The sequence below is a fragment of the Bombina bombina genome, chromosome 4 (genome assembly GCF_027579735.1).
Source record: "Bombina bombina isolate aBomBom1 chromosome 4, aBomBom1.pri, whole genome shotgun sequence".
NCBI lineage: Eukaryota > Metazoa > Chordata > Amphibia > Anura > Bombinatoridae > Bombina > Bombina bombina.
In genome coordinates, this window is record NC_069502.1 from 1,211,411,373 (window position 1) to 1,211,429,592 (window position 18,220).

General features: G+C 46.0%; 1 protein-coding gene across 1 annotated transcript in view; it reads left to right on the forward strand.

Annotated features, from left to right (window-relative positions):
• Positions 1 to 18,220, forward strand: part of LOC128658193 (epoxide hydrolase 1) — a 158,540-nt gene that overhangs the window by 10,228 nt on the left and 130,092 nt on the right. The window contains exon 2 of the mRNA XM_053712715.1: positions 16,506 to 16,716. Coding sequence (XP_053568690.1) covers positions 16,506 to 16,716 — 211 coding nt within the window. The remainder of the gene's footprint in view (positions 1 to 16,505; positions 16,717 to 18,220) is intronic.

The window sequence follows — 18,220 nt, forward strand, 5'->3', positions numbered from 1 at the left end:
GCCTATACAGCTTGGAGTAAGACAACATGCATAAAGAGGATGATGTGGTCAAAATACTCATTTGCAAAACAGAATGAGAAGCAGTCTACCAGGAACGAACAGCAGCATCAATAGCTTGTTCTATGGCCCGGTTACCACCTGGTAGTAGCTTCTTTCTGCCCAATTGTGCTTTGACAGAGGAAAACTTTCCTGTAGTATATCAGTCTGATCCCGCCGACATGGTCAGTCCAGCCCCGAAATACCAGGCAATTCTCCTCTGAACAAGGAACATGACAACCCCAGACGATCGTTTCGGCCTCCTTTGGGCCTCGTCAATGAGGTGCAGCCATATCCCTCTAAGCACATTGGGCAAGGAGTCCACGTCTGGTTTCCCCCATCACCCTTAGGGAGACTATCCCCAGGGTCATATTTACATATGCAAAACAGAATGAGAAGCAGTCTGCCAGGAACGAACAGCAGCATCAATAGCTTGTTCTATGGCCCGGTTACCACCTGGTAGTAGCTTCTTTCTGCCCAATTGTGCTTTGACAGAGGAAAACTTTCCTGTAGTATATCAGTCTGATCCCGCCGACATGGTCAGTCCAGCCCCGAAATACCAGGCAATTCTCCTCTGAACAAGGAACATGACAACCCCAGACGATCGTTTCGGCCTCCTTTGGGCCTCGTCAGTGAGGTGCAGCCATATCCCTCTAAGCACATTGGGCAAGGAGTCCACGTCTGGTTTCCCCCATCACCCTTAGGGAGACTATCCCCAGGGTCATATTTACATATGCAAAACAGAATGAGAAGCAGTCTGCCAGGAACGAACAGCAGCATCAATAGCTTGTTCTATGGCCCGGTTACCACCTGGTAGTAGCTTCTTTCTGCCCAATTGTGCTTTGACAGAGGAAAACTTTCCTGTAGTATATCAGTCTGATCCCGCCGACATGGTCAGTCCAGCCCCAAAATACCAGGCAATTCTCCTCTGAACAAGGAACATGACAACCCCAGACGATCGTTTCGGCCTCCTTTGGGCCTCGTCAGTGAGGTGCAGCCATATCCCTCTAAGCACATTGGGCAAGGAGTCCACGTCTGGTTTCCCCCATCACCCTTAGGGAGACTATCCCCAGGGTCATATTTACATATGCAAAACAGAATGAGAAGCAGTCTGCCAGGAACGAACAGCAGCATCAATAGCTTGTTCTATGGCCCGGTTACCACCTGGTAGTAGCTTCTTTCTGCCCAATTGTGCTTTGACAGAGGAAAACTTTCCTGTAGTATATCAGTCTGATCCCGCCGACATGGTCAGTCCAGCCCCGAAATACCAGGCAATTCTCCTCTGAACAAGGAACATGACAACCCCAGACGATCGTTTTGGCCTCCTTTGGGCCTCGTCAGTGAGGTGCAGCCATATCCCTCTAAGCACATTGGGCAAGGAGTCCACGTCTGGTTTCCCCCATCACCCTTAGGTAGACTATCCCCAGAGTCATATTTACATATGCAAAACAGAATGAGAAGCAGTCTGCCAGGAACGAACAGCAGCATCAATAGCTTGTTCTATGGCCCGGTTACCACCTGGTAGTAGCTTCTTTCTGCCCAATTGTGCTTTGACAGAGGAAAACTTTCCTGTAGTATATCAGTCTGATCCCGCCGACATGGTCAGTCCAGCCCCGAAATACCAGGCAATTCTCCTCTGAACAAGGAACATGACAACCCCAGACGATCGTTTCGGCCTCCTTTGGGCCTCGTCAGTGAGGTGCAGCCATATCCCTCTAAGCACATTGGGCAAGGAGTCCACGTCTGGTTTCCCCCATCACCCTTAGGGAGACTATCCCCAGGGTCATATTTACATATGCAAAACAGAATGAGAAGCAGTCTGCCAGGAACGAACAGCAGCATCAATCGCTTGTTCTATGGCCCGGTTACCACCTGGTAGTAGCTTCTTTCTGCCCAATTGTGCTTTGACAGAGGAAAACTTTCCTGTAGTATATCAGTCTGATCCCGCCGACATGGTCAGTCCAGCCCCGAAATACCAGGCAATTCTCCTCTGAACAAGGAACATGACAACCCCAGACGATCGTTTCGGCCTCCTTTGGGCCTCGTCAGTGAGGTGCAGCCATATCCCTCTAAGCACATTGGGCAAGGAGTCCACGTCTGGTTTCCCCCATCACCCTTAGGGAGACTATCCCCAGGGTCATATTTACATATGCAAAACAGAATGAGAAGCAGTCTGCCAGGAACGAACAGCAGCATCAATAGCTTGTTCTATGGCCCGGTTACCACCTGGTAGTAGCTTCTTTCTGCCCAATTGTGCTTGGACAGAGGAAAACTTTCCTGTAGTATATCAGTCTGATCCCGCCGACATGGTCAGTCCAGCCCCGAAATACCAGGCAATTCTCCTCTGAACAAGGAACATGACAACCCCAGACGATCGTTTCGGCCTCCTTTGGGCCTCGTCAGTGAGGTGCAGCCATATCCCTCTAAGCACATTGGGCAAGGAGTCCACGTCTGGTTTCCCCCATCACCCTTAGGGAGACTATCCTCAGGGTCATATTTACATATGCAAAACAGAATGAGAAGCAGTCTGCCAGGAACGAACAGCAGCATCAATAGCTTGTTCTATGGCCCGGTTACCACCTGGTAGTAGCTTCTTTCTGCCCAATTGTGCTTTGACAGAGGAAAACTTTCCTGTAGTATATCAGTCTGATCCCGCCGACATGGTCAGTCCAGCCCCGAAATACCAGGCAATTCTCCTCTGAACAAGGAACATGACAACCCCAGACGATCGTTTCGGCCTCCTTTGGGCCTCGTCAGTGAGGTGCAGCCATATCCCTCTAAGCACATTGGGCAAGGAGTCCACGTCTGGTTTCCCCCATCACCCTTAGGGAGACTATCCCCAGGGTCATATTTACATATGCAAAACAGAATGAGAAGCAGTCTGCCAGGAACGAACAGCAGCATCAATAGCTTGTTCTATGGCCCGGTTACCACCTGGTAGTAGCTTCTTTCTGCCCAATTGTGCTTTGACAGAGGAAAACTTTCCTGTAGTATATCAGTCTGATCCCGCCGACATGGTCAGTCCAGCCCCGAAATACCAGGCAATTCTCCTCTGAACAAGGAACATGACAACCCCAGACGATCGTTTCGGCCTCCTTTGGGCCTCGTCAGTGAGGTGCAGCCATATCCCTCTAAGCACATTGGGCAAGGAGTCCACGTCTGGTTTCCCCCATCACCCTTTGGGAGACTATCCCCAGGGTCATATTTACATATGCAAAACAGAATGAGAAGCAGTCTGCCAGGAACGAACAGCAGCATCAATAGCTTGTTCTATGGCCCGGTTACCACCTGGTAGTAGCTTCTTTCTGCCCAATTGTGCTTTGACAGAGGAAAACTTTCCTGTAGTATATCAGTCTGATCCCGCCGACATGGTCAGTCCAGCCCCGAAATACCAGGCAATTCTCCTCTGAACAAGGAACATGACAACCCCAGACGATCGTTTCGGCCTCCTTTGGGCCTCGTCAGTGAGGTGCAGCCATATCCCTCTAAGCACATTGGGCAAGGAGTCCACGTCTGGTTTCCCCCATCACCCTTAGGGAGACTATCCCCAGGGTCATATTTACATATGCAAAACAGAATGAGAAGCAGTCTGCCAGGAACGAACAGCAGCATCAATAGCTTGTTCTATGGCCCGGTTACCACCTGGTAGTAGCTTCTTTCTGCCCAATTGTGCTTTGACAGAGGAAAACTTTCCTGTAGTATATCAGTCTGATCCCGCCGACATGGTCAGTCCAGCCCCGAAATACCAGGCAATTCTCCTCTGAACAAGGAACATGACAACCCCAGACGATCGTTTCGGCCTCCTTTGGGCCTCGTCAGTGAGGTGCAGCCATATCCCTCTAAACACATTGGGCAAGGAGTCCACGTCTGGTTTCCCCCATCACCCTTAGGGAGACTATCCCCAGGGTCATATTTACATATGCAAAACAGAATGAGAAGCAGTCTGCCAGGAACGAACAGCAGCATCAATAGCTTGTTCTATGGCCCGGTTACCACCTGGTAGTAGCTTCTTTCTGCCCAATTGTGCTTTGACAGAGGAAAACTTTCCTGTAGTATATCAGTCTGATCCCGCCGACATGGTCAGTCCAGCCCCGAAATACCAGGCAATTCTCCTCTGAACAAGGAACATGACAACCCCAGACGATCGTTTCGGCCTCCTTTGGGCCTCGTCAGTGAGGTGCAGCCATATCCCTCTAAGCACATTGGGCAAGGAGTCCACGTCTGGTTTCCCCCATCACCCTTAGGGAGACTATCCCCAGGGTCATATTTACATATGCAAAACAGAATGAGAAGCAGTCTGCCAGGAACGAACAGCAGCATCAATAGCTTGTTCTATGGCCCGGTTACCACCTGGTAGTAGCTTCTTTCTGCCCAATTGTGCTTTGACAGAGGAAAACTTTCCTGTAGTATATCAGTCTGATCCCGCCGACATGGTCAGTCCAGCCCCGAAATACCAGGCAATTCTCCTCTGAACAAGGAACATGACAACCCCAGACGATCGTTTCGGCCTCCTTTGGGCCTCGTCAGTGAGGTGCAGCCATATCCCTCTAAGCACATTGGGCAAGGAGTCCACGTCTGGTTTCCCCCATCACCCTTAGGGAGACTATCCCCAGGGTCATATTTACATATGCAAAACAGAATGAGAAGCAGTCTGCCAGGAACGAACAGCAGCATCAATAGCTTGTTCTATGGCCCGGTTACCACCTGGTAGTAGCTTCTTTCTGCCCAATTGTGCTTTGACAGAGGAAAACTTTCCTGTAGTATATCAGTCTGATTCCGCCGACATGGTCAGTCCAGCCCCGAAATACCAGGCAATTCTCCTCTGAACAAGGAACATGACAACCCCAGACGATCGTTTCGGCCTCCTTTGGGCCTCGTCAGTGAGGTGCAGCCATATCCCTCTAAGCACATTGGGCAAGGAGTCCACGTCTGGTTTCCCCCATCACCCTTAGGGAGACTATCCCCAGGGTCATATTTACATATGCAAAACAGAATGAGAAGCAGTCTGCCAGGAACGAACAGCAGCATCAATAGCTTGTTCTATGGCCCGGTTACCACCTGGTAGTAGCTTCTTTCTGCCCAATTGTGCTTTGACAGAGGAAAACTTTCCTGTAGTATATCAGTCTGATCCCGCCGACATGGTCAGTCCAGCCCCGAAATACCAGGCAATTCTCCTCTGAACAAGGAACATGACAACCCCAGACGATCGTTTCGGCCTCCTTTGGGCCTCGTCAGTGAGGTGCAGCCATATCCCTCTAAGCACATTGGGCAAGGAGTCCACGTCTGGTTTCCCCCATCACCCTTAGGGAGACTATCCCCAGGGTCATATTTACATATGCAAAACAGAATGAGAAGCAGTCTGCCAGGAACGAACAGCAGCATCAATAGCTTGTTCTATGGCCCGGTTACCACCTGGTAGTAGCTTCTTTCTGCCCAATTGTGCTTTGACAGAGGAAAACTTTCCTGTAGTATATCAGTCTGATCCCGCCGACATGGTCAGTCCAGCCCCGAAATACCAGGCAATTCTCCTCTGAACAAGGAACATGATAACCCCAGACGATCGTTTCGGCCTCATTTGGGCCTCGTCAGTGAGGTGCAGCCATATCCCTCTAAGCACATTGGGCAAGGAGTCCACGTCTGGTTTCCCCCATCACCCTTAGGGAGACTATCCCCAGGGTCATATTTACATATGCAAAACAGAATGAGAAGCAGTCTGCCAGGAACGAACAGCAGCATCAATAGCTTGTTCTATGGCCCGGTTACTACCTGGTAGTAGCTTCTTTCTGCCCAATTGTGCTTTGACAGAGGAAAACTTTCCTGTAGTATATCAGTCTGATCCCGCCGACATGGTCAGTCCAGCCCCGAAATACCAGGCAATTCTCCTCTGAACAAGGAACATGACAACCCCAGACGATCGTTTCGGCCTCCTTTGGGCCTCGTCAGTGAGGTGCAGCCATATCCCTCTAAGCACATTGGGCAAGGAGTCCACGTCTGGTTTCCCCCATCACCCTTAGGGAGACTATCCCCAGGGTCATATTTACATATGCAAAACAGAATGAGAAGCAGTCTGCCAGGAACGAACAGCAGCATCAATAGCTTGTTCTATGGCCCGGTTACCACCTGGTAGTAGCTTCTTTCTGCCCAATTGTGCTTTGACAGAGGAAAACTTTCCTGTAGTATATCAGTCTGATCCCGCCGACATGGTCAGTCCAGCCCCGAAATACCAGGCAATTCTCCTCTGAACAAGGAACATGACAACCCCAGACGATCGTTTCGGCCTATTTGGGCCTCGTCAGTGAGGTGCAGCCATATCCCTCTAAGCACATTGGGCAAGGAGTCCACGTCTGGTTTCCCCCATCACCCTTAGGGAGACTATCTCCAGGGTCATATTTACATATGCAAAACAGAATGAGAAGCAGTCTGCCAGGAACGAACAGCAGCATCAATAGCTTGTTCTATGGCCCGGTTACCACCTGGTAGTAGCTTCTTTCTGCCCAATTGTGCTTTGACAGAGGAAAACTTTCCTGTAGTATATCAGTCTGATCCCGCCGACATGGTCAGTCCAGCCCCGAAATACCAGGCAATTCTCCTCTGAACAAGGAACATGACAACCCCAGACGATCGTTTTGGCCTCCTTTGGGCCTCGTCAGTGAGGTGCAGCCATATCCCTCTAAGCACATTGGGCAAGGAGTCCACGTCTGGTTTCCCCCATCACCCTTAGGGAGACTATCCCCAGGGTCATATTTACATATTCAAAACAGAATGAGAAGCAGTCTGCCAGGAACGAACAGCAGCATCAATAGCTTGTTCTATGGCCCGGTTACCACCTGGTAGTAGCTTCTTTCTGCCCAATTGTGCTTTGACAGAGGAAAACTTTCCTGTAGTATATCAGTCTGATCCCGCCGACATGGTCAGTCCAGCCCCGAAATACCAGGCAATTCTCCTCTGAACAAGGAACATGACAACCCCAGACGATCGTTTCGGCCTCCTTTGGGCCTCGTCAGTGAGGTGCAGCCATATCCCTCTAAGCACATTGGGCAAGGAGTCCACGTCTAGTTTCCCCCATCACCCTTAGGGAGACTATCCCCAGGGTCATATTTACATATGCAAAACAGAATGAGAAGCAGTCTGCCAGGAACGAACAGCAGCATCAATAGCTTGTTCTATGGCCCGGTTACCACCTGGTAGTAGCTTCTTTCTGCCCAATTGTGCTTTGACAGAGGAAAACTTTCCTGTAGTATATCAGTCTGATCCCGCCAACATGGTCAGTCCAGCCCCGAAATGCCATGCAATTCTCCTCTGAACAAGGAACATGACAACCCCAGACGATCGTTTCGGCCTCCTTTGGGCCTCGTCAGTGAGGTGCAGCCATATCCCTCTAAGCACATTGGGCAAGGAGTCCACGTCTGGTTTCCCCCATCACCCTTAGGGAGACTATCCCCAGGGTCATATTTACATATGCAAAACAGAATGAGAAGCAGTCTGCCAGGAACGAACAGCAGCATCAATAGCTTGTTCTATGGCCCGGTTACCACCTGGTAGTAGCTTCTTTCTGCCCAATTGTGCTTTGACAGAGGAAAACTTTCCTGTAGTATATCAGTCTGATCCCGCCGACATGGTCAGTCCAGCCCCGAAATACCAGGCAATTCTCCTCTGAACAAGGAACATGACAACCCCAGACGATCGTTTCGGCCTCCTTTGGGCCTCGTCAGTGAGGTGCAGCCATATCCCTCTAAGCACATTGGGCAAGGAGTCCACGTCTGGTTTCCCCCATCACCCTTAGGGAGACTATCCCCAGGGTCATATTTACATATGCAAAACAGAATGAGAAGCAGTCTGCCAGGAACGAACAGCAGCATCAATAGCTTGTTCTATGGCCCGGTTACCACCTGGTAGTAGCTTCTTTCTGCCCAATTGTGCTTTGACAGAGGAAAACTTTCCTGTAGTATATCAGTCTGATCCCGCCGACATGGTCAGTCCAGCCCCGAAATACCAGGCAATTCTCCTCTGAACAAGGAACATGACAACCCCAGACGATCGTTTCGGCCTCCTTTGGGCCTCGTCAGTGAGGTGCAGCCATATCCCTCTAAGCACATTGGGCAAGGAGTCCACGTCTGGTTTCCCCCATCACCCTTAGGGAGACTATCTCCAGGGTCATATTTACATATGCAAAACAGAATGAGAAGCAGTCTGCCAGGAACGAACAGCAGCATCAATAGCTTGTTCTATGGCCCGGTTACCACCTGGTAGTAGCTTCTTTCTGCCCAATTGTGCTTTGACAGAGGAAAACTTTCCTGTAGTATATCAGTCTGATCCTGCCGATATGGTCAGTCCAGCCCCGAAACACCAGGCAATTCTCCTCTGAACAAGGAACATGACAACCCCAGACGATCGTTTTGGCCTCCTTTGGGCCTCGTCAGTGAGGTGCAGCCATATCCCTCTAAGCACATTGGGCAAGGAGTCCACATCTGGTTTCCCCCATCACCCTTAGGGAGACTATCCCCAGGGTCATATTTACATATGCAAAACAGAATGAGAAGCAGTCTGCCAGGAACGAACAGCAGCATCAATAGCTTGTTCTATGGCCCGGTTACCACCTGGTAGTAGCTTCTTTCTGCCCAATTGTGCTTTGACAGAGGAAAACTTTCCTGTAGTATATCAGTCTGATCCCGCCGACATGGTCAGTCCAGCCCCGAAATACCAGGCAATTCTCCTCTGAACAAGGAACATGACAACCCCAGACGATCGTTTCGGCCTCCTTTGGGCCTCGTCAGTGAGGTGCAGCCATATCCCTCTAAGCACATTGGGCAAGGAGTCCACGTCTAGTTTCCCCCATCACCCTTAGGGAGACTATCCCCAGGGTCATATTTACATATGCAAAACAGAATGAGAAGCAGTCTGCCAGGAACGAACAGCAGCATCAATAGCTTGTTCTATGGCCCGGTTACCACCTGGTAGTAGCTTCTTTCTGCCCAATTGTGCTTTGACAGAGGAAAACTTTCCTGTAGTATATCAGTCTGATCCCGCCGACATGGTCAGTCCAGCCCCGAAATGCCAGGCAATTCTCCTCTGAACAAGGAACATGACAACCCCAGACGATCGTTTCGGCCTCCTTTGGGCCTCGTCAGTGAGGTGCAGCCATATCCCTCTAAGCACATTGGGCAAGGAGTCCACGTCTGGTTTCCCCCATCACCCTTAGGGAGACTATCCCCAGGGTCATATTTACATATGCAAAACAGAATGAGAAGCAGTCTGCCAGGAACGAACAGCAGCATCAATAGCTTGTTCTATGGCCCGGTTACCATCTGGTAGTAGCTTCTTTCTGCCCAATTGTGCTTTGACAGAGGAAATCTTTCCTGTAGTATATCAGTCTGATCCCGCCGACATGGTCAGTCCAGCCCCGAAATACCAGGCAATTCTCCTCTGAACAAGGAACATGACAACCCCAGATGATCGTTTCGGCCTCCTTTGGGCCTCGTCAGTGAGGTGCAGCCATATCCCTCTAAGCACATTGGGCAAGGAGTCCACGTCTGGTTTCTCCCATCACCCTTAGGGAGACTATCCCCAGGGTCATATTTACATATGCAAAACAGAATGAGAAGCAGTCTGCCAGGAACGAACAGCAGCATCAATAGCTTGTTCTATGGCCCGGTTACCACCTGGTAGTAGCTTCTTTCTGCCCAATTGTGCTTTGACAGAGGAAAACTTTCCTGTAGTATATCAGTCTGATCCCGCCGACATGGTCAGTCCAGCCCCGAAATACCAGGCAATTCTCCTCTGAACAAGGAACATGACAACCCCAGACGATCGTTTCGGCCTCCTTTGGGCCTCGTCAGTGAGGTGCAGCCATATCCCTCTAAGCACATTGGGCAAGGAGTCCACGTCTGGTTTCCCCCATCACCCTTAGGGAGACTATCCCCAGGGTCATATTTACATATGCAAAACAGAATGAGAAGCAGTCTGCCAGGAACGAACAGCAGCATCAATAGCTTGTTCTATGGCCCGGTTACCACCTGGTAGTAGCTTCTTTCTGCCCAATTGTGCTTTGACAGAGGAAAACTTTCCTGTAGTATATCAGTCTGATCCCGCCGACATGGTCAGTCCAGCCCCGAAATACCAGATAATTCTCCTCTGAACAAGGAACATGACAACCCCAGACGATCGTTTCGGCCTCCTTTGGGCCTCGTCAGTGAGGTGCAGCCATATCCCTCTAAGCACATTGGGCAAGGAGTCCACGTCTGGTTTCCCCCATCACCCTTAGGGAGACTATCCCCAGGGTCATATTTACATATGCAAAACAGAATGAGAAGCAGTCTGCCAGGAACGAACAGCAGCATCAATAGCTTGTTCTATGGCCCGGTTACCACCTGGTAGTAGCTTCTTTCTGCCCAATTGTGCTTTGACAGAGGAAAACTTTCCTGTAGTATATCAGTCTGATCCCGCCGACATGGTCAGTCCAGCCCCGAAATACCAGGCAATTCTCCTCTGAACAAGGAACATGACAACCCCAGACGATCGTTGCCCAATGTGCTTAGAGGGATATGGCTGCACCTCACTGACGAGGCCCAAAGGAGGCCGAAACGATCGTCTGGGGTTGTCATGTTCCTTGTTCAGAGGAGAATTGCCTGGTATTTCGGGGCTGGACTGACCATATCGGCGGGATCAGACTGATATACTACAGGAAAGTTTTCCTCTGTGAAAAGCACAATTGGGCAGAAAGAAGCTACTACCAGGTGGCAACCGGGCCATAGAACAAGCTATTGATGCTGCTGTTCGTTCCTGGCAGACTGCTTCTCATTCTGTTTTGCATATGTAAATATGACCCTGGGGATAGTCTCCCTATGGGTGATGGGGGAAACCAGACGTGGACTCCTTGCCCAATGTGCTTAGAGGGATATGGCTGCACCTCACTGACGAGGCCCAAAGGAGGCCGAAACGATCGTCTGGGGTTGTCATGTTCCTTGTTCAGAGGAGAATTGCCTGGTATTTCGGGGCTGGACTGACCATATCGGCGGGATCAGACTGATATACTACAGGAAAGTTTTCCTCTGTGAAAAGCACAATTGGGCAGAAAGAAGCTACTACCAGGTGGCAACCGGGCCATAGAACAAGCTATTGATGCTGCTGTTCGTTCCTGGCAGACTGCTTCTCATTCTGTTTTGCATATGTAAATATGACCCTGGGGATAGTCTCCCTATGGGTGATGGGGGAAACCAGACGTGGACTCCTTGCCCAATGTGCTTAGAGGGATATGGCTGCACCTCACTGACGAGGCCCAAAGGAGGCCGAAACGATCGTCTGGGGTTGTCATGTTCCTTGTTCAGAGGAGAATTGCCTGGTATTTCGGGGCTGGACTGACCATATCGGCGGGATCAGACTGATATACTACAGGAAAGTTTTCCTCTGTGAAAAGCACAATTGGGCAGAAAGAAGCTACTACCAGGTGGCAACCGGGCCATAGAACAAGCTATTGATGCTGCTGTTCGTTCCTGGCAGACTGCTTCTCATTCTGTTTTGCATATGTAAATTTGACCCTGGGGATAGTCTCCCTATGGGTGATGGGGGAAACCAGACGTGGACTCCTTGCCCAATGTGCTTAGAGGGATATGGCTGCACCTCACTGACGAGGCCCAAAGGAGGCCGAAACGATCGTCTGGGGTTGTCATGTTCCTTGTTCAGAGGAGAATTGCCTGGTATTTCGGGGCTGGACTGACCATATCGGCGGGATCAGACTGATATACTACAGGAAAGTTTTCCTCTGTGAAAAGCACAATTGGGCAGAAAGAAGCTACTACCAGGTGGTAACCGGGCCATAGAACAAGCTATTGATGCTGCTGTTCGATCCTGGCAGACTGCTTCTCATTCTGTTTTGCATAACAAAATACTCATTTGCCTAATAATTCTGCACCCCCATGTTCGAATATGAAATGTTTTGAGACTCCTGTTGTAGCCCTGTTTTTGTCTATGTCATATAGGTGTTCCTTTATCCTAACTCTTGTCTCTCTGGAAGTGCACCCTATATACTGCTTCTCACAGGCTGTGCATGTCACCATATATATAGCATAGTCTGATCTACAATTTGTACAATAGCCACAGTTGTAGACCTTATGGGTGTTAGAAGATTGAAAGATCTTGCTTGTTTGTATAAGGTCACATGCTACACAGCTATGAGTGCCACACTTATAGTGCCCTTTGCATGTGAGCCAACTACTACCCTTCTTGGGTTTCTTCAAGACACTGGGGGACACCATGTTACCGATGGTAGCATTCCTTTTAGACACAAACTGACATCCCTCTTCAATTACATTTTTCAAAACACTATCAGCTTTCAAAATTGGTAAATTCTTCCTGATAATATTGCAGATACTATTGTATTGATTGGTGTATGTAGTCACAAATGTGACTCCTCCAGTTTGATTCTTGTGGCTAGCACTTTTCTCCTTTCTCTTACATTTCTTTTTTGTATCTTTGGGTTTGAGTAATTCCTCTCTAGATAGACCTCTGACATCATTGTATGCTCTCATGATGCTATCTTCTGGATAGCCTCTGACTCTCAGTTTGTTAATTAAGATTCTACTCTCCTTAAGAAAGGTATCTTCATCAGAGCAATTGCGTCTAATCCTTATCATTTCCCCTTTGGACACCCCATAATGCATATGTTTGGGGTGACAGCTCTTCGCATGTAAAAGGGAATTTGCAGATATAGGTCGGTATACAGTGAAGTGGATATACATCCAGCGCCTAAATCTCCCTCAAGTGTTACATCTAGATAGTCAATTCTATTTTGTTCAAAATGGGAAGTGAATTCCAGACCCACTTGGTTGTTGTTAAGATAGATAACTGTTCACTCTCCGCTTTAGACCCTATCCACACAAAAAGGAGGTCATCGATATAGCGCTTGTACCCTACCAATGACTCCCTGTGTGGATTTCTATCTGCATAGACGTGGGACAGCTCCCACCAACCCATAAATAGGTTGGCATAAGCTGGGGCAAATTTAGCCCCCATAGCTGTCCCACGTCCCTGCAGATAGAATTTACCCTCAAATTCAAAGTAATTATGGGTCAGCAGAAAGTGAACAGTTCTTACAATTAATTCCTTCAGACTATCCTCATAATCACTAAGGAGATCCATCATTTCTTTGATGGCCATTAGACCAAACTCATGGGGTATGGAAGAGTACAGGTTCACCACATAAATGGTGAGCCAACTGCACCCCTCCCTCCAGGTAATCTCTTTTAATGAATTAAGTAAATGTTTGGTATCCCTCAAAAATGAGGGTAATTTGCAAACAAGTGGCTGTAGTAAGGACTCCAATTGGACAGATTCTCAAAAAGAGAACCTATCCCTGAAACAATTGGTCTGCCCTTGACATTGGTGATGGACTTGTGGACCTTCGGTAAGTGATGGAAAATAGGTACCACTGGCTCATGTATATACAGATATTCGAAGGTCGACAAGTCCATCACCCCTTGTTCCAGGCCATCATCAAGTAAATCCTTCAACAATGTTTGAAAATGTTTAGTGGGGTTAGTATGTAGTATCTTATAGACATTTACATCATCTAATTGTCTGAGTGCTTCTTCTATGTATGTACTCTTGTCCATCACTACAATCGTACCCCCCTTATCTGAATCCTTGATGACAATATTATCTCTTTCTCTCAATTTTCTAAGGCCCTCTTTCTCTTTGTTAGTTAGGGTAGACCTGTAGTTTTTAGTGTCATTTTTGAGTTTAATTAGATCTTCCTCTTCTCTCTTATGAAAGAGTTCCAAAATCAAGCCCCTTGATTGGGTGGGATTTACGCCTAAAGCCATTGTGTATTCTTTTTATAGTGGAGGGAGGACAACTTTCTCTTTCTAGATGGTAAAGGGAAAGGAAATCAACAGCATCTTTTATTTGGAAGTAATCGTTCGTTACAATGGACTCATCTGCAGTACCCGAATGTGTTTCTGTTTCTACATTTTCACCATCTGTGAAATATTTTTTCAATGTGAGTGTCCGTACAAACCTGTTTACATCAACTACATCAACTAAGCTGTTTACATCAACTAAGCTGTCAAATACATTAAAGTCTGCAGAGGGAACAAAGTTCAAGCCCAATTTCAAAGATAACATTTCTTCCTCACTAAGTACTATACTTGATATATTTATTATCTTCATATCTTGTACTTGTTTTGTTTTCCTCTCCTCAGAGTATATTGCTCTCTCTGGGACTGAGGTTCCTTGTACCTTCCTCTTCCTCCTCTTCCTCCACCCTGGCCTCTGGCCCCTGCCTCCTGAAAAACCTGTACCTCAGTGTTATCAGTGGTCAAATGTGTGCAAGGCTGTACATCCAAAGCCCTAGTATACTTATTATTGTGTTTGCCTTTGTTCCCTGATTTTAATAAGCTGTTGATGGTTCTATATTCCCTGTTGTATATAAGTATATGTATATAGAGATATAAACACATGAATATAGATGTATATAAGTATGTGTATATAGACATATAAACACATAAATATAGATGTATATAAGTATGTGTATATAGACATATAAACACATAAATAAATATGTATATAAGTATGTGTATATAGACATATAAACGCATAAATATAGATGCATATAAGTATATGTATATAGACATATAAACACATAAATATATACAGTATGTATAAGTATGTGTATATAGACATATAAACGCATAAATATAGATGTATATAAGTATGTGTATATAGACATATAATCACATAAATATATATGTATATAAGTATGTGTATAAGTATGTGTATATAGACATATAAACACATAAATATAGATGTATATAAGTATGTGTATATAGACATATAAACACATAAATAAATATGTATATAAGTATGTGTATATAGACATATAAACGCATAAATATAGATGTATATAAGTATATGTATATAGACATATAAACACATAAATATATACAGTATGTATATAAGTATGTGTATATAGACATATAAACGCATAAATATAGATGTATATAAGTATGTGTATATAGACATATAAACACATAAATATATATGTATATAAGTATGTGTATAAGTATGTGTATATAGACATATAAACACATAAATATATATGTATATAAGTATATATATATGCAGAAACAAAAGGAAGTGATAGAACTATAGGGCGTACTTGACTATCGAACATTTATGAAGATTCAGACACCTTAAGGTCAGATGTAAGTAATATTCTTATTAAAAATAATACTAGAGTAATGCGTGTGCTATTTACCTCAATATTGGTTTAGTGAATTCACTATGCACTTTTCAAAATTCTAATAAGCCAACTATCATGAATAGTACAGACCATCCAGTAATATGCAGTTGTGACTTAGAGGCCTATTTATGAAATGTCTGTCGGACCTGATCCGACAGTGCGGATCAGGTCCGCAAGACCTTGCTAAATTCTCACAAGAGCTGCTGGTGCAACGCCGCCCCTGCTGACTCGCGGTCAATCGGCCGCCAGCAGGGAGGTGTCAATCAACCCGATCGTATTCGATCGGGTTGATTTCCGGCGATTCCTGTCCGCCTGTTCAGAGCAGGCAGACAGGTTTATGGAGCAGCGGTCTTTAGACCGCTGCTTCATAACTTGTGTTTCTGGTGAGTCTGAATGCTCGCCAGAAACACGGCCCTTCAAGCTCCGTACGGAGCTTGATAAATATGGGCCTTAGGGTTAGGTTTAGGGGTTAATAACTTTAGTATAGTGGTGGCGATGTTAGGGACAGCAGATTAGGGGTTAATAACAGTAATGTAGGTTGCGGCGATGTTAGGGAAAGCAGATTAGGGGTTACAAATATTTAACTAGTGTTTGTGATGCGGGAGTGCGGCAGTTTAGGGGTTAATGTGTTTATTATAGTGGTGGCGATGTCCGGAGTGGCAGATTAGGGGTTAATAATTTTATTTTAGTGTTTGCGATGCGGGAGGGCCTCGGTTTAGGGGTTAATAGGTAGTTTATGGGTGTTAGTGTACTTTTTAGCACTTTAGTTATGAGTTTTATGCTACAGCTCTGTAACATAAAAGCCATAACTACTGACTTTCAGTTTACGGTATGGATCTTGTAGTTATAGGCTGTACCGCTCACTTTTAATACCGGCGCTGTGGAAGTCCCATTGAAAAAGGACTTTTTGAAAGCTGCTGTAGTTACGTTGCGTTACAGCCAAAAATGTGTACGGTACAGATATACCTGCAAGACTCGTAATACCAGCGGTAGAGAAAAAGAACCATAACGCTGCTTTTTCACTCATACTGAAAAACTCGTAATCTAGCCTATAGTCTGCTTGCAGATACTTAAAGAGATAGCGCTGGTGGAAGGTGGTTAGTTATTTCCTAATGAAATGATGCAGCCTCACTCCCAGATTGTAGAGAATCTCACTCACCCCAAATATATCTTAGTGTTTGAGAGTCTGACACTACAAGTTGTCTGATTATTATCCATCTGTCTCTTTACACAGGTCGGCCTTCAATGACCACTGGCCCCAGAGCTTGCTGGTCCCAGCTGCAGTTGGGGTCGGGGGGATTCTGGTTGGCTGGAAGCTGTGTGGACGGACGAAGAGAACCATTGAGATTGGCGATGGGTGGTGGGGATCTGGCGAGAGACCTCTGCAGAGCGAGAACATCAGTGTGAGACCTATGCGCATAGCAGTGTCTGATGCCGAAATTAAGGTAACCAGAACGAGACGCAAACACCATTAAATTAGTGTCTGCGCTAAAGTATAAAGTCTTGTGATTTGGTTATATGTGAGCTCTGTACAGTAACGCACTATGTATTAAACCATTTATACACTATACTCACAAGCGTTGTCGGAAATCTATAACTAATGGAAACTCATCTAGCTGAAATGAATAAATTAAACACATAGGGCCACTTCTCTAAAGCTCTTCTATTAGATGAGATTATCTAAACTGATCCTACAGCTCTGCAAGATCCCTCAGAAGATTCTAGAAAGGCACATTTTGTACTGCATGGCATGAGAGTTTTGTTGTAATTCAGTCACTTTTTACACTTTACACTTCCAATTTTGTGCTTTAAGGGGACAGTGTTCCTTCCCAGTGATACATTTTTACCTGCTGAAGGGAATTCAATAATTTCAAAATAGCTCCTTTGCCTTTATTTTGTTGTTTGAAAAAGCTGATTTTGCTGTTGCAACCTCAACTTATACTGAAAAGGTCAATACTGCACTTCTAGTTACAGAAATTCTATTTAAAGTCATCAGAAGCAATCAGCCTCCCAGTGAGGGGTGGGAGAGAGAGAAAGAGAACCCTGCCCTTTTATAGGGTGTTTCTAATTCAGATTTATATGCAATTGATTCTTAACTCCTACTTACCTGAGTACTTTGTGCATTTTAGCTTTGCACTTTTTATTTAGCTTCTGTATACAGTAGTGAATCTAGGATTGCGATTTTGCATATTCTGTTTGTGGTTTAAATATTTCTGTATAGCTTTTACATGTTAGTTTTATTTTTATATTTATTTTACAAATTGCATCTATTTTTCTATGTGAAATAAGCCTCTTAGTTTCAGAGAGTGGGCTGGACAGGGGAGATCCTTGGGCTATAGAGGAGCATTTCTTGAGTGTCTGGATTTTCATTATATTCTCTAGGTATGTAACCCCTGCAGCTCTCACTGATTTGTCTTCCAAACTTTATGTAGGTGAAGTTTATCCAAAATTCATAATATACTTATTTAACTGGCACAAAACTAATGTTGCTAAACTAGAAGCAAACGTAAGTTAAACTGTAGTAAAAACTATTTAATTTTCATTTGCTTTAAACTGGGAATTTTTATAAGTGTCAGGTGCTCCCCTATTAACCTTGCTCTCTCCTATGAGATTCTGCATCCCAGAAACCTTCATTACTTTCTATAGGAGGCAGCTCTAATCTCTCTGAGGCCCTGATGATCGAAAGTCCTGGGATGTGGCAATATATTCCAAAAGGATTTGATGCAATGTTGATCGACCCAGCAAAATATTCCAAGCTGCCGACATCATTGTTTAAAGGTAGAATCACTGTGTTTTACTATACATCCAAATGGGTGGAGATGCTGGCGATATATTCCAACCAGCATCGCCACCGACATTGACAATGTATAGTAAAGTATCCCTTTGAAATATAGCACCGAGCCTAATAAATATACCTTTGTACCCCTAAACTGGCCAAGCCCACTGCAA